Below are 25,184 nucleotides of genomic sequence, written 5' to 3'. Positions count from 1 at the left end.
ACCTACCATTAACCTTCACTTCAGAGCTGGCTCTTCATGCAAAAACCCTCCACTGATTCCCTCCTACAGAATGAGAGAACCTTTGCAAGAGAACTAATAGCTCAATATATATAGTAGATAATAAAAGTTGTCAAGGTCCTGGAGGTGAAAGTAATACTGTGGCCATATAATTACACCAACAAAATTATTCAGAGATTTTTAAAATGTACAGTTAGTGCATGTTGTTATTCAGTAGTTTTGGGGTTCATAATCCTTCTCTAGTGTTCTTCCCATTTTAATTAAAAATGATTAGCTTAGCTTTATTAATTTAATTTTGGATAATTTTTGAATAGTTCACACAGAACATATGCTTATACATATTCTTGGAGAGATGTACGCTGAGCTTTCAAGTTCTTCACTAATCTTCCTTCAATCACCATGCTTATTTCTTGCTTTTTATATGATACTTAATTATGTTCCTTATGTGTTTCATCTGCAATGAGTATTATGAAAACCATTCCGTTTTTGTTTGCTAACAAACATTTGGATGGAAAGGCAGCAGTCTGTGCTGCTACAGTGTGCAATGCAGTCCTCTGTAGATGGCACTAGATACATGAAAAATCTATAATATTAGATAATAAAAACATTTTGATAAACAAACCTTAACATACTGACTATAGCCTCAGTATGCAGTAACAAACTGGATAATCAAATTTTATGTTAGTGTTTTCATGTCTTTATTATAGAAGTTTCAAACGTGCACATTATTATATGTTACATTTTGTCAATAATCAAGGTTTAAATTTACTGAGTTGTAATGCTGAATTAAACTTTAGACTAATACACACATTTCAATTAAAAGAAAATAAATGGTGCATAACTCTAGGACAATTTTCTAAAACCTGACTTTGAAGCACTGCATTACACAACAGCTCAAAAAGCAGTGAATATAAAACCATGGATTGCATGAATTGAATTGGGAAACTTGGCATTTGTGGTTTCAAAGGACAGGCTTTCATAATTTTGTAGAGAAGTCCTCCACTCCTCTCATTATTCACAATAAAATCCTTGTAAGTTTGAAACTAATCTGTTTCCTTACTAAACTTTCCCTTTATACTGTACACACACATTGCTGTTATTACAGGTTTGCTCATGATGAGTGCTGGGCTGCTACCATTTATTTTTTAAAAAACTGATAACATTTAATTTGCCAACATATATAAGAACAGAAACTAAATCAGATATTGGGCCTATGAACCTTCAGTATCCCTTGGCTGAGCCCATTTTTGGCTACCTATTATACAACATCACATTTAGTAGTTATCCACTCTTACACACTAAACATGGGCAGCTCAGTGGCCATATTGGAGAATTGGAAAAGATGTCAATACACCTGGTAAAGGGACAATTCCTAAAAGCATTTAATTTCTCAGAAAGATTACAAAACAATTCTGTACCACTGAACTTGGTCATCCTAAAATAGCAATACTAGTTTAGGGCCCACAAAATGACATCTTCAAGTTCCTAAAGATATCCATAAAAATCAGAGGAAGGTATCCACAAAATGGATATCAAATACATTTTGTTTGTATTTTGGCCCCATTATCTGTATTCTCCAAAAATATTAATAGTACTTTTGGATTACATTAATTGAAAATATTGCAATGTCATACTATATGTGGCAAAAAGCTTCAATATACCACCTTAACAAAAATCATACATCTGCTATATTAGTGGCAGCAATGAATTAAAAGTAACAATTTTGGACAAGTCAGCACAGTTAATTTGGGAAAGGCACAATTAGATTCTTTCAGATTGTTTTTCCCTGGGAAACCAAAATAGTTTAAAACACTTCAAAGCAAACGTCACATACCAGAAATATTTAAATTCAGACACAGACTAAGAAACTCAGCTTTTGCCTGGTTATTTAAACTGCCCCCGCTGGTTGTCATATTACAAAAGTTAAACAGCTAAGGTGTCTGATCCTGCTTCCCTGGAAGTCAATGTGAGTTTTGCTATTGATTTCAATGGCTGCAGTACACAGCCCAGGAGAATGCAAAAATTGCAGACAGAATAATTAAATATTCATACTATCCCATGAAGCATAAGTGCTCCATAAAACATATGGCTGTGCTTTTGCACAGGGATAAGAATAAAGGAAGTGATGACTTCTATCAAAGCTTACAGTACCAGTTTCATATAACTATATGGACCTCTATCATGTTAGATACATTATAAGGACTATTTAAAAAATGGACGTACAAATTATTTATATCATCTATGATAATCATCCATTAAAGCCATCCACTGGAAAATCTCAATACATATCCAAGAAACTTTATTTTAAAATTCTGGAGTAAATTATTTTGTCTTTCCTTCTGGAGAAAGGAGGAAAGTGAAGGGAGCAGGAACTTGCAGACATCTCTGGAAGGAGAGATGGGAGCTGTTGGATAAGACTCACGTGGACAGTTATGGAAAGGAAAGTATGTCATTATGAAAAACATAACTTAAAAAAAAATGCCTGGTCCCATACTGCTGGCTATAAATATGTAATAACCTTCATTGGTTCTTATTCAATTCCTATTATTCTTTACATAGGTGAACAATACTTTCACACAGCACTTCAGTCCATTTGCTTTAACAAATCTTTTAGAAGCAGTGCCAGAAAATAACCATGGAAGCTCATTAGAATAGTATGGTTTAATCTCTTTAACCAAAGACAATCTTTTAATATTTTCATTAGAAAGTTATAGGAGCTGCTCATGCAGTTTTCATACTTCCTTAAAAGACAGTTTCTTAGTTAGTGTCCCATAAATACATCTGATTCCTTCTCAGAAGCATTTTTTAAGCCCAAATGTTTCATAGCTAGAATATTTTACATACCAGGGTTCTACAAAAAGATCCATTTCTATTTGCTAAGTTGCCAAACACATCTCTACTTAGTTTAAAATATTTTCCAACAGAGATTAGAATGTCCTTGAATGGCACAGTTTTAGGTACCTGTAATTTTTATATACAGTATATATATTTATATATAAATAACTATGTAACCAAAAGGATTGCACTCAGTAAATTACTACAACATGGTATTTCAGGATGTTTGCAGCATGAAATCCAACGGGAAGGAGTGCTCCAGCATTCCATGCTGCAATATGCAACTGAAGCTCTGGGTTTCTTTCTTTTTTTTTTGTTTTTGTTTCGTTTTTTTGTTTGCTTGCTTTCTTTGCCTTTCTGAATGCAATCACACAACCATTCTTCGAATTCCACATTCACAGCAGAACTTTGCCCATTCCACTGGGTATCTGGTTCCACATTCATGGCAAAATTTTGATAACTGTACAGGTGAATTTTCATCGCTGCTTTTTGTACTTCCTCCATTGACTGAGGATGAGTAGTCTCCACTATCATACCCAATTTTACCATCAGACCTGAAAATTCAGATAACAAACGTTCATAATATAATTTAATACAGTGCAACTTGGTATAAGTATCCATTCTAATCCTTTGCAAAGAATTACTATTTTTTAAGAACTGACAAATATATACTTTAAACCAGGGATCAGCAACCTTCGGCACGTGGCCCGCCACCGGGCACGTTCGGCCGATCGCGGCGCCCACTGACCAATGGCGTTCGTCACGCCAGGCCAATGGGAGCTGCTGGAAGCGGCAGCCAGCACATTCCTCGGCCCACACCGCTTCCCGCCGCCCCCGTTGGCCTGGAGCGGCGAACCGCGGCCAGTGGGAGCCACAATTGGCCGAACCTGCAGACACAGCAGGTAAACAAACCGCCCCGGCCCACCAGGATGCTTAGCTTGGCAGGCTGCGTGCCAAAGGTTCCCAATCCCTGCTTTAAAGTTTGTGCCATGAAAGGGATAAGCAGCCTACCTACTTGAAATATCATATTGTACACCTTTTCCAAAGTGCTCCCTACTTTGAAATGAAAAGAGAGATGCTAAAGGAAACTAACATCAGAATCCTAGAAGCAGGAAGAAACATTCAAGTCACAAGTTAGTCTAACTAGAAATTCTATCACTGAGTTATCAAAGGTTTTGTTGGAAAGTAACCCTAAATATATCTTTAACAAATGAAAGTATATAGTCAAAGAAATATTAGCACTGTATGGCACTGAGAACCTCAGAAAATCACACCCACCGTATCACCCTCAGATCATGTGGAGTTAGAACTATAAACTCCCTATTTTCTCTTCTTCAGTTAGCAGCAATTGATTTAAATGTAGGTTGAAAGAGCCATTCTCATAACCTTTTCACAAGTCTATTGAAACTTTTAATGCTCAGCCTTACACACTTGGATGGGTGAAATTTTACACTAAGCTACAGCGCTAAATATGCCAAATCTACAGTCAAAGCATACTAAAATTGTTAAATCTACCAAAGAATACTGAATTAAGAGATTCCCATAACTGTCTGTGTACCACCCTTCCCATCATTTCCTGTAGAGAGTACTCCCCTAAAATGTTTCTATTTACTTACAAGATTACAAAGTTAAAAACTACCTGCTTGAGTAACTTTCTGCATTATAGATTTTCCTTTTGTTTGCTAGAGCACCTGTGCCCGCGTTTTTTGCCATACTTGGAGGGGTTGATATTCGAGTTTTCACAGTGGGTCTGGAAGAGAGTAGATAGTCAGTAGATAGTCAGTGAATTAAATAAACAGGTTCAACAAACCACCCAGGCACAACATTGTCAATACTTTGTAAAAACGGTAGAGCCTCATTAACCCCACCAATGACAGAGTGAAAAGCCGTAGCATGATTAGCAAGTTCTGAGGACCACAGATTGCCAGAACCTGGACCAGTGATGGTAACACTGCAACCCTTTTGGCTAATGGAGAAGCATTTCACTCCTACTCCCAACCTTTCAATCTGCATCACACTAGAATAGAGCAAATGCACTCTCTATTGATTGCTCATGGTATAGAACATTTCCACCTCTGCAGCCAGGCTAAAAGTGATTTTATGGCTCTGTTAGGACTGCTAGAAGAGTGAAAAGCAACTGACTGGTGGCCTTGAAGAGGTGGAAGAATCTTTAGGCAGATGGATGCCTTGCTCCCCTTCACAGTCAATTCTTAGGTGAGCCATGGCCGCTGCTTTCTTTTTCCCATAATACTGAACCCAGCCACAGCAGCCATTGAAGGTGGCTGTTACTCCCCTGCTTATGAAGGATGGTGATGCCCTCATGGTCCAGCCTCTTCCTCCTAAGCATGGGGATGGGGGAATAACTTTTATCCAACAGGGTAGGAGTACACATCTTTTATGGCTTGTCAAATCCTTAGTTCAATACTGCAGCAACACAGAGGCAGAAGCTCTCTCAAGAATCCCCACACAGAAGAAGGGAAGTCAGGTGGTGATACCCAGCTAAAGGATTGTTCTGTCCCATTCAAATCTCCAGACAGTTGCTCACTTTGAAGAAATGGAGAAACATCAGAGCACTGACAAGCTGTGCTATTCCTGAGGAGGGATAGCATGGATGTTATCCCTGAATAGCATTGCCACCATCAAGAGGAATGGGGAGGAGGAAGCACCCTTCACTACCAGTGCTTAAAGTTCTGTTGTCTTGTTCCAAAAATTTACCACACACTGGACAGTGTGTTGAGGAATGTATTTATTTTTTTAAAAAATTTACCTTCATCAGTAATAGCCAAGGGTAGATTAAGACAGGATTCTTGACCCCTGCGATTTGGACCCAGTGGCCTGAACACTGCTGTGAAAAACCCAAAGTGAGGGGAGTGATCTAATAATTAAGCACACAAGTATGCCTCCCACTTACGCCAGCGAGTAATTTGGCCTATAGCCCCAGCTCACAGATTGACTTTGTGACATCAGGCTGGTCGCAAACTTTCTCCTTTATTGCTCCTGTCTGTAGGATGGGCTGCTTTCCTACCTACTTACCAACAGCATTGTAAGGATTACTTTATAAAAGCATTGTGGAATCAAAAAGCCACAATATAAGTGCAAATTACACTCAAAAAGTTAGTTAAAAGTACATTATTAAGGTTGCAAAGTCAAGCATTCAACATTTTGGAAATGCCAGAATTGTTTGCCTGGGCAACCTTAATTCAGTCTCCTTGTGCATGTGCATACAGTCTTTAATTACATTATCACATACCGTTTTTTCCCACAGGGTCCCTGCCTCATTCAGTGCATGAGTGATGAACTTATGAGCAACTATTTATCATTCAGTGTGTGCCCACAGGCATCATTTACTGCCCACTATTCAAATCCTGCTCTGAAAACAGAATTATGTATTTCGTCATGGGCTTGTCTACCATGCTCATCATTATAGTACGAGTGCTTCATAAACACTAAAGAATATATTTCCACAACACACCTCTGAGATGACAAGGAATTATTATCCCCATTTTATAGATAAGGAACTTGATTCACAGAGACATTAAGGTAAACAATATCCCCTAATTTTGGGTGCCCAATTTGAGACACCTGGGACCTGATTGTTCAAAGCACAGTTCTCATGGACTTCAGTTGCAGCAGAGAGTGCTCAGCACTTTTTAAAATCAAGACTCAGGTTGTGAAGTCAGGCACCTAGAAAACGATGCACACACAATTAGTGATCACCTGCAAAAAGTCTGGCTTAAGTGACTTGCCCAGCATCACATAGGAACTCTGTGGCAAAAGCAAAGATACAATCCAGTTCTCCAGGGCAACATTTAACTGTCTCGATGATAAGACCCTCCTTTCTCATCCTGCTATCCTCTGCCTCATTCACTGCACACCTTCTACTCTGTATGCCTTTGAAGAGCAGAGGGCGCTGTCTGGAGTTCTCTGCTTTGTGTCCCCTCTGGCTCTCTCATTTTAATCTTTGACCTCACTCTGAATCCTGTTTCTTTCAGTTGTTGTCCCCAGAAATCTGCTGTAGCCTGGGTCTAGTGGTTCCTCCTCTTTATCTGAGGGAGCAGGCCTTTATAGTTCTGGGCAGGCCTATACCCACCTGCCCCAGTACTACAAATAATATGCATCTTCCACTTCCTCAATATCCTACAGACCACAGCCTCCTTTAACATGCAACCCTGATTCATCCCCAGAGCAGGTACTTCCTGTGAACTGAATGAGGTCAGGGTCCTGTGTAAAAAATAGTATTCAATCATATAATTAAAGACTGCATACTAATGCATATGCACAAGGGGGGCAAATTAAAATGACAAAGGCAACCTTAATTCTGGCATTTCTTAACTTTTGAGTGCTTGACTTTGCAACCTCAATAATGTCTTTTAATGTATTTTTTGTGCACAATTTCCTAGGCTTTTAAAACAGCAAACTGGAAAATGAAATTTCATCAGGCAGCATCATACTGACACCCACATTGTTCATCAACAGAGTTAGAATCTGTAGATCCACTGCATAGACCTCTCTGCTCTAATGGGCACAGACTATTCTGCCCATTCCCCCCAAGTTTGTCCTCTTCTGTCCTATACCCTCCAACCTTTCATAGTCCTGTTTCTACCTCCCCCTCAGCTCCTTGTCTCAGTCCTGTTTTCTTTGCCCACCCGTTCCCACTCTCCATTCAGGCTTCTTATCTCTGTTTCAGTCTCCTTGCAATGCCAGTCCTAGATCCACCCCCCTCCTTGCCTAGTCAGTCTCAGTTCTCCTTTCCTGGCTCCTCATCCCATCTGTATCTTTCCTCCTCATGACCACTGACTCCCAGTTCTAGTCTCCTTCCCCCAGACCACTCATCCTGTCTACCTACTTTCTTTGTCCAGCCAGTCCAAAACCTAGCTCCTTGTCAGTTTTGTCTCCCCTTTCCCAATCCCCCCCACACCCTGGTTCTCCTTGTCCAGCCAGTCCCAGTTTTCCACCCCAGCACATCATCCGATCTTGCTGCTCCCCACCCACCCCAACCCAGCCAACTGGCTCCAGCTGTCTCCTTCAATGGCTCCCAGTGTCCTTGTTCAGCTTATCCCTCAATGGCTTCCAGTGTCCTTGTTCAGTATTCCCCTACCTTCCAAGCTCCAAGTCTCCTTACTCAACCTCAACCAGTTCCCTACACACAGCTCCCAGCCTCAACCTCTCTTCCAACCAGTTCTAATCTCCCCTCCATCCCACAGCTCCCAATCCAAGTGGAGTCAGTTGGTCAGTGAGGATGGAATCTTCGGAGATTCTTGCTCTTAAACAATTCTGCACTGAGCATGTGCAAACTGTGATTTTTTTTCTAAAGCTTCTAACTTGGTCAAATTTGGGCACATTTTTAATAGGGATGTCCAAAAGCACATCACTATCACAAAGGCCACCCCCTGCCAAATTTCCAGTCCTTGTTGCAAAGCATGGAGGCAGTGGAGTTTTTTCTAAGAAAAGGTTGCCAACAAATTTTTTAAAGGGCAAAATGTGATTTTCTCTAACCTCATTCTCTGAAATAGCTGAACAGTTTTGGCTGAAATTAAACAAAAAAAAGTGCAGCCTGAGGCAGACACCTCTAATGGAACATTTCAGCCCAAATGGTTAAACTTTGGCAAAATTATAAGTAACTGAAAACAGGGGGCTTATAATGGGAACTGTTGGGCAACCTTGATTATAGCCAGTGCACTAGGAGTTTAGAATTTATGGATCCCACTTTCGCCACCACAGGTTCTTCAAATTACATGCTCTGCTTGGGTAGCTGAGAGGACATAATCACAACAGTGACATTTCTACATATGGCTAGAATATTCATAGTAGGACAATAAAAACTCTTATAGTGGCAGTGTTTGTCTAGATGCCAAGCTCTCAAAAGAAGCTCTCCAGTAAGAACAGTTGATCATTATCCTATGACTACAAGGGTACATGTGTAGGTCAAAAATTAGTGTCAGTGGTAGGACTCCTGGGACTGCCAAAAAGTCCATACCTTTCACGCCAGTAGTTCTCTTCCAGGTCACATCCTCTTTGTTGATATAAGGCATGTTCATTCAAGCATGTTCACTGTGCAAATTACTAGCACCTGATTTTTCAAACTTGTATGCTTAATATTAGGCATCTAAATAAATTTTTAAAAAGTGTCCTGGTTTCCAGAGGTGCTGAGCACTCTACCAGCTCCAACTGAAGCCAATAGAAGATGCAGATGCTGTGCATCTCAGGAAAAAAGGCCACTGTTTTTCCCTATTGGAATCTAACTTTAGGCACTCAAGTCTGAATATTTTAGTCTAAATTGTCTCTGGAAATGTTTTAGTTTACATTTTTTTAAAAATTAAAACAGCATCTTAGAACAATTAATGTAGGAAAATTGTTTTTATTATTTGAAAGTATCCCCTTAATAAGTAATATTCATTTCTTGTGTATTTTCCCAACGTGTCACCATTTTTAACTAACTCTTCCTTAACAATTTACCTTAAAATATTACAGATAAAGTGTTTGCCATTTAAAAATCAGCATTTGCCCAGTTATTGCAAAGTGATATCTAGGACACTGCATCTATTTTCTATTCAAAAGATATATGAAATATAGAATATTTCTCTACCATGTTGAAGCAATGGTATATGTGTTGGCTTTTAATAGCTACTGAAAGCTAAATGCAACCGATAAGCTATCTTGTTGTAATGACTTATCTATGTGATATGCCTATGGTTGTATTCTTTTTTTTTTTAATTTATTGTTCTCTATGTTTAAATGCTTGCTATATAACTGCTTTGTACCAGCATTGTAAACATGAAATAAGAGTAAATATAATAAACTGGAGTCAACGAAGGAAGAAATGACGGTTGAAAAGGTATTCAGGTACAAACAATATATTCTGTTTTCTGTCCTACCATAAAACATTGTATCCAATATGAAAGTTATACTTATACAGAATAATGTGTCAAGTTATGTATTAATTTCCTCCTTCCCATAAGACACTGGTTTTGGTCTATCAAGACAGTCACAATGACACAAAAAACGGGGCAGCAAGTTTGTTACAATGTCATTAGGTAACAACTTCATTAGGAAGCTTTGCATATTTCAAAAGTCACAAGATGCTTTTAATATTCCAACCCTTTTTGGGGAACATATCTGAAAAATAGATAAATCACACTGATTTGCAATACTTACTTGTTAATGGGCAACAACTCATTTGGTCTTTTGATGGTACTGTCTGCTTTTGTATCACTGTCATACAACCTTTGCACATCTCTTCCAGTTCGCAGTGGTGGGCCTAACTTGTCCGTCTTACTATTAAAATATATAAAGGTGTACCCATAAGGAGTTGGCTAGTTTGCTATTTATATTATTGCAAGTATTTAAAACAAGTAGTCACAATTAAACATTTATCTTCCTCATCGGAACTCTATTAACTTTTTGAAATTGAATTATTCTTATCTGGGACAGCCAGACCTCAAACTTTTAGTGAACACATTAACTTCAGGAAGTCATTTACAATCCTGGTCTTCCAAAAGGCACTTCCTTCACAAGTATCAGAGAGTTCATTGGGACTAGTTTCTCCAACAGTCATGCAGATTATTAAAAGTAGGTTCTCTCAAATGATGTTATTTAATGATTGACAATCTCACAATAAACTGGGTACACTGTAACATTATAAAGTAAAATTCATCATGGCAATGAAGCAGGCCAGAGAGCTTACAGGCAGAACTCATACAAACTTAACTGAGGGCTTGTCTACCCAAACATTTAGTTTGTGGCAAACTGGAGCATGAATCTATCCCATATTCACCTGCTGCTCACTAACTATCTAGATGTACCCTGTTGCCGTGCACGAACAGTTCCTTAGTGTGCTTTGATCTACACTGCTTTGAAACAGGAGTAGATCAAAGCACTCCAAGGAACTGTGAATGCACGACAGTTAGTATGCAGCTGGCTATTGCGCGGTAGATTCACACTCCAGCTTGCCACAAACTAAACATTTGTGTAGACAAACCCTTGGATAAGATGGTGGGAAGGGATGAGGAAAAAGCTATCTTCTTCCAGTCGAAGGTTACCTGTAAAGGGAGAAGTGGCCTGTTCTCCCTCTCCCTTTCCAGAAGTTCCTGAGCATGACACTAAAACAATGCAATATGCCTGCTATTCTCCTCCCTCTCACAGTGTCATGCAAACCTGGAGCCCATCATCCCAAGAGGAATAAGGTCTCCTGCCTTCCCATCCAAAGTGTTAAGAGATTCAAATAGTCAGATTTATAGGAGAACTAGCCCTGAGAAAACAGACATCACTTACTCTTCTTAAGTTATGCATGCATTCCCAGTTTGAATAGACTCTTGTTAGAATGTTAAGAGATTGCATTGCAAAACTTTTATATCTTTGACAAACCATAATCAATTTTCACCAGATCAGTAAAAGGCTCATCTCAGACATAGGCAATACGTCCCTGCAAAATTTTAAGTTGATATCATCTACCACAATGTTCTAGAATTATTAGAAAAGAGTCATGCTTTAAAAAAAAATCAATGAAAAAGTGTATTCCCCCATCACCATTCCTTTATTCTCAAAAATGGTTGAAGCTTTTAGGCCCAAATTAAAAAAAAAACAAAAAGCCATTCCTAGTCAGAGAACATATCTCCTAAACTTCAGCTATAGAAGTAAAAGACTGGGGAAAAAATAAAAAACTGAAAATAACTTCTTAGTACAGAAGTTGCTACATTCTCTGTCTATAATAAGCCTTGCCCTCAAAGTGATGTCACTGGAAAGCCTGAGAAGGCAAAAGCACTTAATTTCCAAAATCTCATGGGGGAAAGGAAGGAGAACTTTATTTTTGTTATATGCCAAAAAAGATTCAGCAAACGCCGTAAGATTTTTAAAAATAAAAGTTCATGGCCATTGAAATGTAATTTTAGTATTGGCTTCATAGCCTCTTAATTCATCAACATACCCTCAGATTTGCTCTGGCTTTTAATGACCCATGAAAATTAGTTATTTACCTTGTATACCTCTCTAACATGAATATTATCCTTCAATCATTTCTACAGTATCATCATCTTAAAGATGCTGAATTCATGTGGTTTGCAAGATACTACAGAAGTGCAGTAAGGCTTTGCACAGCTCTTGAAACTCACATTACCTCAACAGAGTGTCAGTAGAAACGGCTATACAATAAATAACACGATTAACAATACTAAATACAGTTGCCATGGCAATATAGCTGACCTTAAAAATCCAAGCTGATTGAGCCCTTTAATTTGTTGGTGGGAACCTGAGGTCAGCATAGTCAGAAAGATGATGTTTGGAGGTGTGGAATTGATCAGGAAGTGTATGCGTTTAAGCCAGTGGCTCTCAAAATTTTTTTACTGGTGACCCCTTTCACATAGCAAGCCTCTGAGTGTGACCCCCTTTATAAATTATAAACACTTTTTTATATATTTATTTAACACTATTATAACTGCTGGAGGCAAAGCGGGGTTTGGGGTGGAGGCTGACAGCTCGCAACCCCCCATGTAATGACCTCACGACCCCGACGGGTCCCGACCCCCAGTTTGTGAACCCTTGGTTTAAGCAGTCTTCAATAGAGAATTAGAGCTGTGTAAGAATTGTGTATAAATGTATTTTAAAGACGAACTAAAATAGCTGGCAGAAACAAAGGGATTTTAAAAAGACTGGCAGAACTGCTTGTGAAGGCATTTCTGGGACTGGATAGGTCTTCAGAATCAGCGCACAAGTAAACTTTAGTCACAACAAACAGCGTTATTGTTAACGTAAGGCATGACCTCCAAAAGACCTGCCTTTTACCATTATAAAATGGAAATGCTAAATAGAGCTAATCAGATGTTTTTGATAACACTTTTTTGGTCAGCAAATGCCAATTTGACAAAAGTGAAACCCTTTGCCGGAAAGGATCAATTTGAAGAATTTCCCAATCTGAAAGATATTTGGAAAAAATGTCCAAGCTGTTGAAATATCCTGTTAGGACATTTTCTAAACAAAAAAGTTTCATTTCTTAGGCAGAAACAAATTTTGGTTTCAAAATCAAAGTGAATGTATAGTAAAAAAAAAAAAAAAAAAAAGGTAAAATCAATAAAAAAAGCTTGAAATCAACATTAAATGTTTCAAAATTATCTAAATGAGATGTTTCTACTGACCATATCAGAAATTGCGGGGGACAGGGTGGGGGGAAGGAGAGGATTGGTTCATGACTATTACTGAGATTTTAACCTTTTGTTCTGATTTGGGATGTGAAAAATATTTGAAGTCTCAAAAATTCTCATGGGATGGGAAAACCGCTTCCTACTCAGCTCTAATTTTATGTACATAATAAACTTTAATCCTATCACCATTTCATTTTCCAACCCCGGTTCACAAATCCAGTAAAAGTTTATTGTGCAGTAGAATAAGCTAACCACTGGCTGGCCACCCACACGTCTGGTATCATGTCTTGTCATGCAAGACTTAGCATTTGAGCCCTGAGGTGGAATAAAACTCTGGAACCAATGGAGTTTGCTCTACTGGAGATCTGAGTATTCCAGGCATCTTACCAGGAATCTCCTCCTCCCCTAAAATGAAGAAATTGACACAATACACCACTATTTAGAGCTCCTTCCCAGTGTGCACTGGAACTAACTTGCAGCCTCATTAGCCTGATTCACTATCCAAATATGAACCTGTCTGCTGCTACCACACTATTTACCTGTCTCCATTGTAAAAACTGACCATTTATTCATGCTCTTTGTTTCCTATCTTTTAACCAAGTACTGATCCATGAGGGGACCTTTTCTCTTATCCCTTTAGTTTGCTTAAGAGCCCTTGTTGAGGGACCTTGTCAAAGGCTTTAGATTGGCATTTCCCTTTAGAAAAATCACACTGACTCTTCCCCAACACATCATATTCATCTTTGCATCTGAAAATTTGGTCTTTACTGTGGTTTCAATCAATTTGACTGGTCTGAAGTTAGGTTTACCGGCCTGTAATTGACAGGATTGACTCTGGAGCCTTTTTAAAAATTTGCACTACATTAGCTACCCTCCAGTCATCTGGTACAGAAACTGATTTAAGTGGTAGGTTACATACCACAGTTAAAAGCAACAGAGGGTCCTGTGGCACCTTTAAGACAACAGAAGTATTGGGAGCATAAGCTTTCGTGGGTAAGAACCTCACTTCTTCAGATGCAAGACTTCAGACTTGCATCTGAAGAAGTGAGGTTCTTACCCACGAAAGCTTATGCTCCCAATACTTCTGTTAGTCTTAAAGGTGCCACAGGACCCTCTGTTGCTTTTTACAGATTCAGACTAACACAGCTACCCCTCTGATACTTGATACCACAGTTAGTAGTTCTGCAGTTTCATATTTGAGTTCTTCAGAACTCTTGGTTGAATACCACCTGGTCCTGGTTACTTACTGCTAAGTAATTTATTAATGTGTTCCAAATCCTCCTCTACTCACATTTCAATCTGGGACAGTTCCTCCTCCTAAAAAACAATGGGTTGGGTGTGGGAGTCCCCTCTGTATCCTCAGCTGTGAAGACGGATGCAAAGAATTTATCTGGCTTCTCTGCAATGGGTCTGTCTTCCCTGAGTACTCCTTTAGCACCTCAGTTGTCCAGTTGCCTCACTGACTGTTTGGCAGGCTCCCTGCTTCTGATATATTTAAAAGTAATTGCTGTTCGTTTTTTGGTTTTAGCTAGTTGCTCTTAAAATTCTTTCTCGGCTTTCCTTATTATATTTTTACACTTGACTTGCCAGAGTTTATGCTCCCTATTATCCTCAGAAGGATCTGATTTCCAATTTTTAAAGAATGCCTTTTTGCCTCTAACCACCTCTTTTTACTCTGCAGTTTAGAATTACAACATAAAATGGAGCTACAGAATTTTCTTATTACAAAATTATGTAAAAGGAACAGTGCATTTAGAAATCGCCTTTAAAACAGTTGTGGTTAATGGCCTTATCTGAATAGCAATTCTTTTTAACAATAGTCTCATGCAGCAGTGAAGGAGTGCCACCTAGAGGGCAAAAGTAAATCTACATTATTATGGTTTTACTTTTAACTGCTAGTAGATTCTCCTAGTTTTAGCTATCTGTGCATAGATATCTGTGCTTCCTTCCCTCCACCACACAAAATACCTACTCTAATTCTAGTAGTGAGAGGTATATTGTCAGGACTACAAATAATACATTGCATTTCTGTATCTTTCATCTGAGGACCTCAAAGCACTTTATAATTGTGAATCAATTAAGCCTCACACCATCTTTGTAACAGGTATGGGACCACTTTAACACAGAAATGGAAGATGTCAGTTGTTTAATAGTATATAGAAACACTATTCCATAGTTTATCATAGGATGTGAAGAACACTGTATTTAGTTGAAAATTCAGGCATGATTTAGTTAGAGTGAATACAATTATTCAAGTTGGAATATGGCCAGGACACTGGGGTTCATCTGCTTATTTTCATGAAAACTGTGTGGACTCTTTAATGCTTTAATGCCTAAAAGTGATTGAGACCTTAGTTTTATGTTTCACTTGAAATATATTACTTCAAACAGCACACTGTCCCACAACTCCATGCTCAATAATTGGTTCAGTATTGACTCAGAGGGAAAAGTGACACTTCCTGCAGCATGTTACTTGGAGGTCTGACACCCTAGTGCAGGGGTCAGCAACCTGCGGCATGTGAGATGATTGTGAGTGCCATCCTGGGGTCCTGGATGCTGGCCCCTGCCACTCGGGGTCCTGTCTGCCGGTTCCGCTCAGCCCGCTGCCGGCTCCGGGTCCCAGCCACCGATCCCGGGGGCTCTGCTCCTGGCCTCAGTCCGGGACTCTACAGCCGCCCCCAGCTGTGGCCCACTGGCCCAAGCCTGGGACAGTGAGGGGTGCAGACAGGGGCAAGAGGGGGCACAGCTCAGCACCTCCACCTTAAAAATTGTTCCAGCACCACTGTACTGGGATATTTTTAAGTCCTGATTTGCTGCTTACATCACTATCACGTCACATGGAACAGCGCACTGCGTTTGATGTTGTGCCGTCTGTCGTGATTTTTCCCCCCCCTGTAAGTTGAGGGGTACATTTGACAAAATGTCAGCTCCTAAGAAAGCAAAGTTAGATGTCTGTTCATTTCAGCCTTCTTGGACAGACACATTTGGATTTATTCAAAAGAAGGACCGTATTGTTTGTGCTTTCTGTTGTGAAAGTGTTGTTTGTTGCACATCAAGTGTTTGACGACATTTTCAAACAAAACATGAGAAAACCTTTCTTGACGAAGGAGACAAGACTGAATCGATCAAAAAGGCAGTAGCAGGATATGAGAAACAAAGCAGTGTTTTTAAATGATTAAGTGTAAGTAAAAATCAAGCCACGACAAATGGTTCTGGATCTTTATGAAACCCAGAAGGCATTTGTTGTAAAACTAGCAGTTTTTTCTTGGGATATTCGAACTTTGACTTTCCGCTACTTCCAACACATAAAAGAACTATTGACACGTTGCATTGTCAGTGTCGATGAGATTGGAATGTACATGCAAGAACTGGAATCAGAATTTTCTGACAGATTTCAAGATTTCCAGCGATTTGGCCCAATGCTTGCTTTTCTAATTAAGCCTGAAAAGTTCAACGAAAGCGACTTGGATTTGTCTGTATTTCAGGGGATGGGTGTTGAAGATTTCGATATGCAGCTCATTCAGTTAAAAAGCTCAGAATTGTGGGCATCAAAGTTTGGAGATCTGCGGAGTGCACTTAAAGCTACCAAGAGAGATCATGGGGCCTCTATTCTGACCTGCTGGACGTCCCTGCCAGCGAAATTTAACTGTTTGAAGAAAATTGCGTTTGCAATGCTTTCAGCATTTGGATCCACATACCTGTGTGAACAGGTATTTTCACACATGAAATCTGTCCTCTGTCCCTCTTGGAGCCAGTTAACCACTGATCACTCAGAAGCCTGTGTGCAGCTTAAAGTATCCAAATACGTGCCAGACACTGGAAAACTCAGCAAGAAAAAGCAAGGGCAAGGATCACACTAAACTAATAAGATTTGCATTTTAATTTAATTTTAAAGGAAGCTTCTTCAACATTTTAAAAACCTTATTTACTTTACATACAACAATAGTTTAGTTATATATTATAGAGCGAGACCTTTTTAAAATGTTATATTGTATTACTGGCACGCAAAACCTTAAATTAGAGTGAATAAATGAAGACTTGGCACACCACTTCTGAAAGGCTACCGACCCCTGCCATAGTGCTAACTATGCCTGAACTTGTTTATCTTGTATGGTATAATGAAAGCACACAGCAGTATGGTATACTTAAAGGTAAGTATCTAACATTCTTTTACTGTGTAAATTATCCATAACAAAGTAAATAAGAGAATAAACTCTTATGCTTTGGCCTTATGAAGGTAATTTTTGAAGGTCTTAAAGCTCCTTTTCAATTTTTAAAAGGGATTTATTCTTCTATATTTCTGGATGCAATTTAGTTATATTTTAAATAATAAATATTTTAATATGAAAAATGTTTCATCTTGATAGAAACTTTATTCTAATTTACCCTTTCAGAATGTTGATGATTAGAGTCTCTCATTATACTCTGTTCTGATTTATGTGGATATTACATAGAAAGAACTACATTAATCTCTCTGTACCTGTTTCATATCTGTAAAATGAGAATAAAGGCCAAAATTGTCAAAGGTGTCCATTAATTTTGGGTGCCCAACTTGAGATGCCTAGAGCCTGATTTTTCAGAGTACGGAACGTTTTTATAGCCCTTTATATTTTCAAAGCACAGCTGCTATTGACTTCATCTGCTGTTATGGGTACTTCAGCACTTCTGCAAATCAATCTGCAGGGTCTTAGGTTGGGCACCCAGAAAACGAGGAACACAGTATCAGTGGCCAACTGTGAAAAACTTGCTTTCGGTGACTTACCCAGCATCACACAGGAACTATTTAGCAGATAGAATCAAGAATCAAGCTCTCAGAAGGGGCATTCAACTGCCTCAACCACGAGCCCATCCTTTCTCTTTCCGCCATCCCCTGCCTCATTCCCTACACACCTTCCTTTGCAACAAATGAAGCAGGGGTCCTACAGTGAAGTCTCCTTCATTGTATAACCCTGGTTTATGCCCAAATCAGGTCTATCCTGTGTACTGAATGAGGCAGGGAACCGTGGGGAAAAAAAACAGTATGGGATTATGCAATTAAAAAGTGTCCACATAAGTCGGCCAAATAAAGGCAACCTTAATTCTAGCATTTCCTAATTTCTGAATGCTTGACTTTGTAAACCTTAATAATGTTCTTTTAATGTAGTATTTTTCCAGTGTAATTTAAGTTTAAACAACGTTCTGTAAAAACGAAGTACATCTAGGAACATCTTATTGACATCCATAAGGGTTATCAGCAGGTTTGTGACTTTTAGATCCAGAGAACAGACCTCCACCTCTTAAACTAACAGAATAATTGGTAGCAGTAATAGGCTGTTATCCTCCATAGACCAGCCGTACAGATGTGCTTTTAGAACTTAAAACTATTTAGAAAAATCAACTTTAAACAGGAATATCCAAACCACAGTTAGAAAGATTATGGAAGGAGCAGAAAAATAAGGAACCAACAGGAAAGCCACAGGCTAAATGACATTTCTGAAAATTATATTTAAAAGTTTTAAAAACTGAAGGAATAGTAAATTGGAAGGAATACCACTGCATATTTGTGCAAGTTTTAAATTGCTCTGCTTTAAAAACATGTCTTTAGATAAAAATTAATTTCACTGCTTGAAAATAACGTCTAGTCGTTATGCAATTCTCTCAATAAAGTTTGCTCCAAGCCATCTGCAAGATGCTGCTTAAGTCACTCATTTGAAGTGGCCATACAGGTGTTCTTTAATTTCTGGGGGCTGGTCTACACTACAGCTGTAAGTCGACCTATATTACGGTAATGTAACTGAAGTTGACATAACTTAGGTCGACTTACAGAAGTGTCTACACCGTGCTGTGTCGACGGGAGACACCCTCCCACCAACTTACTTTGCTCTTCACGGGGAGCTGGAGTACAGGAGTCGATGGGAGAGTGCACTGCCATTAATTTAGCGGGTCTGGTGAATCAATCGCAGCAGTGCCAATCTAGCCATAAGTATAGACAAGCCCTAAGTATCAAAAGAGGAAATGGAAGATGTTTTCCTTTATTTTCTTCCTTTCCCCACTACATTTTCTAAAGCAGAGACAGATTGAAGGAAACCGCTCAGTGAGCAAATGAACTGGGAAATTAGTTCAATATGGGAATTCCAAAGAGGGAAGAGTCAGACCTACCCCCATGTCACCATTTGAGACTGACTGGGGAGCTCTACCCACAGCAGAGGACCCCTTGACAGACAGCTAGGGCTTAGTGCTGAGTCAGGAGCCATCATAGCCACTCTATCACCGCCTGGACCTGTTCCCTCATCACCAAGAGAGACTATAATTGGAAAGCTCTGCCCATAGCAGAGGATTATTGCAAACAGAGGGACTCAGAGCCTGGCTGAGATTATACCTTCTGTGGGTGTTTCTATTTTGTAATCTTGTCCATCTGCCACTCATCATACCACTTTTCTGCACCATAGTATCTATCCTCCTCCTCCCTCCCCACACTGGCTCCATCTCCCTCATTACCCACCCTCCTTTACAGTTCCCACCACCTCTGGCTACTCCTATTCCCCTCTCCATCCCAAGTTTCTTCCTTCCTCCCACCACCACAAATTCAGGTCCCATATCTGCATCCTCCTCCTCACCTCTGGTGACATTTGCCCTAACCCTGGCCCTCCCTCCATCTCCCACACTCATTCCTGGCACTATGTCTGACCCCCGCATACCACCATTCCTATCCTCAGACTTAGGCCCCTTGTTCCCCATCCACTGGTCCCCTTCTCTTGCTCTCTCAGGAATGCCCACTCCACCTCTAAAATAATCACAGCTATCCACCACCTCTTTATATCTTATTCCTTTCAGCTCCTGGCTCTCAAAGGGGCCTGGATCCCTTTGACTGGTACTGCCTATGCAACTGCCCTCTCCTCGTTACACACTCCCTGACGTGGATCAGACTGTGGGGGAATACTGGGTTTCTCCTCTCCCATTCCTGCCACTTCCAACACCCTCCTCCTCCCCTTTCACACTCTTTTTCCTCTTCTGAACATCACTTCTCTGGCTCCTCTTATCTCCCTCCTCTATGCTGCCATCATCTATCACTGACCCAACTCCTTCTCAACAGCTGGGGATGGGCGACAGGGAATGAATCACTTGATTACCCCTTCTGTTCATTCCCTCTGGGGCACCTGGCATTGGCCACTGTTGGGAGATAGGATACTGGGCTAGATGGGCCTTTGCTCTGACCCAGTATGGCCATTCTTATGTTCAGCCTCTCGCCATAATTTCAACTCCTGGCTCTCTCTCTTCCTCCTCACAATCTCCCACATTCATCCTCAGTGACTTCAACTTCCATGTTGATGGCCCATCTGACCCCTTAGCTGCACATTTCCTCACCCTCCCAGCCCATGGCTGTTGCCTCAACCTTTTCATTCCTCCTGCAGCCCTGGATCAACTCTTCCAGTCCCCAAGACCACCATTCACTTGACTTGGTTTTTACCAACCATGGTGCACTCTCTCTCTCTCTCTCTCTCTCATCTCCCCATTGCTGAGTTCCCCCTCTCCAAACTGGTCACCTGGTCTCTTTCAGCAGTGTTCCCTCCCACCTCATGTCCTGTCAGTCGGCCTTTCCATGACTGCCAGTCTATCAGCATTAGATGGCTTGTCGTCTGCTCTCAGTCCCCTCCTCTCTGCTTTCTCTCCCCACCTCTTCCATGACTGTTGAGTCTTTCCATGCATCACTCTCCTCTATTTTGCCCCTCTCTCCCATCACAACCCCTTTGTCTCTTTCCCCTCACAATACAAACATGCTGTAGCCTCTCCCTTCTTTAAAAAATAATAATAAAAAAAAGAACAGAAACCTTAACCACACTTACTTTTCCCACCACCGTCTCATGTACCTTTCACCTCTAAGCTCACTGAATGCACTTTATACAATCCTTGTCTGGAGTTCCTTTCCTCCAATTCCATCCTAGACCCTCTCCAATCTGGCATTCACCCCTTCCACTCCACTGAAACTGCTCTCATCAGTTTCTAATGATCTTTTCCTAGCTGAAGTTCAGAACCAATACTCCATTCCCATCCTCCTTGACCTGTCAGCTGCTTTTGACACATTTGGCTTCTGTAACTCTGTCCTCTCCTGGTTCTTGTCCTATCTCTCTAATTACTCCTTCAGCATGTCCTCTGGAGGATCATCACCATCCACTCTCAAACTTTCTGTGGGGGTTCCACACACTTCTGTCTTTGGTCCCCATCTCTTCTCCCTCTACATCTTATTGCTGGGTAATCTCATCCGCAAACATAAATTTAACTACCATCTATGCTGAGAACTCACAGATCTACCTCTCTACTTCAGACTTGTCTCCTTCCGTCCAAACTAAAATCTCGGTCTCTCTCTCTTTGACATCTCCTCATGGATGTCTAGCCATCAGTTCAAACTCAACTTGGCTAAAACAGAGCTCCCAATATTCCCACCCCTATCCTAAGTCCTCCTTGCTACCTACTTTCACAATCACTGTGGACAACACCACTTTCTGCATGTCACTCAGACCCATAACCTGGGTGTCATCTTCAACTTGGACCTCTATCTCTAGGTCATCACATATAGACTATGTCAAAGTTTTCTTGATTCTTTCTGCATAACATCTTTCAGAGATGGCCTTTCTTATCCATCCACACAGCTAAAACTCTCATTCAGACTCGCATCATTTCATGTCTTGATCACTACAACAAACACCCTTTTCTCAGGCTCTGACCAATCCAAATTTGCCTCATTCACATCCTTTCAGATTGCTACTGAAAAGATGATTCTCCTCACCCATTGCTTCAACAATGCCAACAACCCTCTATTTGAATCTCCTGAATGACATCCCCTCTCCACCACATCAGACAAAGCTACCTGTCTTTACTTCCTGGACCCTACATGGCCTATTGCCACCCTACTTATTGTCATAAAATCATAGAAATGTAGTGTTGGTAGGTACCTTAAGAAGTCATCAAGTCCAGTCTCCTGTGCTGTGGGAGGACCAAGTAAACCTAGACCATCCCTGACAGGTGTTTGTCCAATCTGTTTTTAAAAGCCTCCAATGATGGCTATTCCACAATCTCCTTGGAAGGCTATTGCAGAGTTTAACTACCCTTATAGTTAGAAAGTTTTTCTTAACATCTAACTTAAATCTCCCTTGCTGCAAATTAAGCCCATTACTTCTTATCCTACCTTCAGTGGCTATGGAGAACAATTGATTGATTGATTTATAACAGCCCTTAACATATTTAACAACTGTTATCAGGTAGCCCTTCAGTCTTCTTTTCTCAAGACTAAAGATGTCCAGTTTTTTTAACCTTTCCTAATAGGTCATGTTTTCTAAACCTTTTATCATTTTTGTTGCTCTCCCCGTTTTGTCCACATTTTTCCTAAACTGTGGTGCTCAGAACCGGACACAGTACTCCAGCTGAGGCCTCACCAGCATTGAACAGAGTGAGACAATTAACCTCCCATGTTTTTCATATGACACTCCTGTTAATACACCCCAGAATGATAGCCTTTTTTGCAGATGAATCACATTGTTGACTTATATTCAATATGTGATCCACTGTAACCCCCAGATCCTTTTCAGCAGTACTACGACTTAGCCAGTTATTCCCTGATGTTGTAGTTGTACATTTGATTTTTCCTTCCTAAGTGAAGTCCTTTACCCTTGTCTTTTACTGAATTTTATCTTGAATTCAGACCAATTTTCAAATTTGTCATGGTCTTTTTGAATTCTAATCATGTCCTCCAAAGTGCTTGTAATCCTTCTTAGCTTGGTGTTATATTTTATAAGCACACTCTCCACTCCATTATCCAAGTCATTAACTAAAATATTGAATAGTACCAGACCAAGGACTGATCCTGCAGGACTGCACTAGATATGCCCTCCCAGTTTGACAGCAAACCATTGATAACTATTCTAAGTATGTCATTTCTCATTTACTATCGAAATGTCAAGACCTGTCTCTGATTGCCTAAGATATCAGCCTTCTCTGCCCACTTGTTAAGTATTCAAACAACCAACTTCGTGCTTTCTCCCATGTTGCCCATCCTTCAAAACCTTCCTTTCCCATGATGCCTACAAAAAAAACTTGACAACAGTTAGACCACTAGTGTGCAGATACCACTGCCTATCATGCTGACCAATATGGTCTCAGTATTTCTTGGTACTCCTCCGTCTGTCTGTATCCATCTGTCTCATCTTATTTCTTAGATTGTAAGCTCTTTGGGGTGGGATCCATCTTTTTGTTCTGTGTTTCTACAGTGCCAAGCACAATGCGGTCCTGGTCCATGACTGGGGCTTTTAAGCACTATGGTAATACAAATAATAATAATAATCTAAATGCAACAATTTCTAACTTTACAGTTTGGCATCATTTCTTCCTTTTCTGTTTCTCCTTCTACTTCTTTCTTTCTTCTCTTCTCTTCATATTTCTGTTTTCAGTTTCTAATTCTCACTTATTTTCTTACCCTTTCTTGTATCCCTACTTATCTCTTTGGCTTTACCTCTGATCTCTTTCTTGCACGCATCTTTTCCTGCTTCGCCCATCATGTTCCTAACAGTACATGCTTATCCTTCCCCTTAAGGCATACACAAAAACTACCTACCCTGCTTCTTGAACTGCATGAAGCTGTGACAGAAGCACTCTAGAGAGGAGTAAGGCCACGAAGCTAGCTGCTGGAGGAGGGAAGGAGTAGGAAAGGCTGCCACAGAATGGGGGAGGAGAAGTTGGGTTGAGGGAGGTCAGGATGGTGGCGCTACGGAAATCATTGGGAACTGAGCTGATCCATAGGGGAGCGAAGCTTTCTCACATCAAACCCTTTTACATAGGCAAGGAGGCATTTGTCAAGCTTGATGGCCCTTAAACTTACCACTTCCTAAACCGTAATCATAGCATGTTATGTAAACATACCATGCCAAATTCATCTTTGGTTCATACACAGAAAAGTCAATAGAGTTAAATCAGGGATGAAATTGGCCCATTTCATCTCTATCATTAATAGAAAGAATAGTAATTAGTTTAAATTATATCGAGAGCATAGAGAACAACTAACATCTTTAAAATTATCATCAGGGACAAATCAAACGTTAACTACAAAATGAATGTGGACTTACCCTGCTTGTGGGCTTGTCATGCTCACTGAATTTTTATGAGCTGGAGATAAGGTCTGAATTTTGCTTCCAGAAGGCCCACCTGTAGATAACACTTTACTCGTAGGTGTACCTTACGATATAAAGAAGCTAATATTAGAATTTGCCTCTCGATGCAAAAATAGTATTCTTGTATGATAACATGTACGGCCCACATTGGAATCATTAGAAAACTACTTAGAAATAATTTCTTAATATATAACGGCATTAGCAAGAGTATTAATAATTGCCTAGAAAATTCACAGAAGTCCAGTGAGACAATAAGGTCTATTGTATTCTAAAATAAGGGGTATGGGTTGGTGCGTTCTGCATTTTAAAGAAAATTCTATAATGCAGAGGGCCAGCATAACTACAATAATGAATTTTAGAGAGATAAATGATAGGTCTATAGGATAAATGATAGGATAAATGATAGCCTATTTGTGATTAGAACAGGGTCCAATGTTTACAGAATTTGCTGTACTATACATGTATTTTTAATTCTTACTAGTATATGCAGTGTTTATTAGAGAAATATTACAAATTTATTAGAGAATTTACTAACCAAAAGAAAAATCTGACTTCAAAGGCTGAAATTAAAAACAATGTTGCACTCATCAGTACACAGAGGTCCCAGTTAAACAAAGCACTTAACCACATGTGCAAGTCCCAGGGACCTCATTAGAACTATGATTAAAGATATGCATGAACTACAGCGTCTTGAACTGAGACTGAAATCCCTATTTTAGGACATTTACTAAATCTTTACTTTAACTGATTTTTTGTTGAGTAAATAACTTTATAAATAAACATTGTAATGTGCGCCAATCACAAATGTAGCCAAAGGCCTGAGATTACAAAAAAATAGGAAACGCAACCGGAAATAGTATGCAAGTAAAAGCCAGTCGTCATTTAACTCACTCGTGTGCTACTGTTTGAGTTCTAGGAGTCCCCCAAAAGAAGCTTTTATGTCCTGTCTTTTTCTGTGTGCACCACTTGTACAACTTTACAGCTACTAAAATTATACAATCTTGATTTCATAGTTGGAAATCAGTTATTTAGAAAGTAGATGCATAATTCAAAATACCAG

The 25,184-nt window shown here is 39.8% G+C and overlaps 1 protein-coding gene across 2 annotated transcripts in view; it reads right to left on the bottom strand.

The window, feature by feature from the left end:
- Positions 1–692: 692 nt before the first annotated feature.
- Positions 693–25,184, bottom strand: part of ZC2HC1A (zinc finger C2HC-type containing 1A) — a 64,123-nt gene continuing 39,631 nt past the window's right edge. Inside the window, exons 7-10 of one of the 2 annotated variants that reach the window (XM_005301538.4) lie at positions 24,080–24,188; positions 10,009–10,128; positions 4,493–4,603; positions 693–3,407 (exon numbers count right to left, since the gene is read on the bottom strand). In XM_005301538.4, coding sequence (XP_005301595.1) covers positions 3,221–3,407; positions 4,493–4,603; positions 10,009–10,128; positions 24,080–24,188 — 527 coding nt within the window. In that variant the 3' untranslated portion in view covers positions 693–3,220. The remainder of the gene's footprint in view (positions 3,408–4,492; positions 4,604–10,008; positions 10,129–24,079; positions 24,189–25,184) is intronic. The other variant, XM_042844765.2, reaches the window with a different exon arrangement.

Source organism: Chrysemys picta, chromosome 2 (genome assembly GCF_011386835.1).
Source record: "Chrysemys picta bellii isolate R12L10 chromosome 2, ASM1138683v2, whole genome shotgun sequence".
Lineage (NCBI taxonomy): Eukaryota > Metazoa > Chordata > Testudines > Emydidae > Chrysemys > Chrysemys picta.
This window is presented reverse-complemented; position numbering and strand designations above follow the sequence as displayed.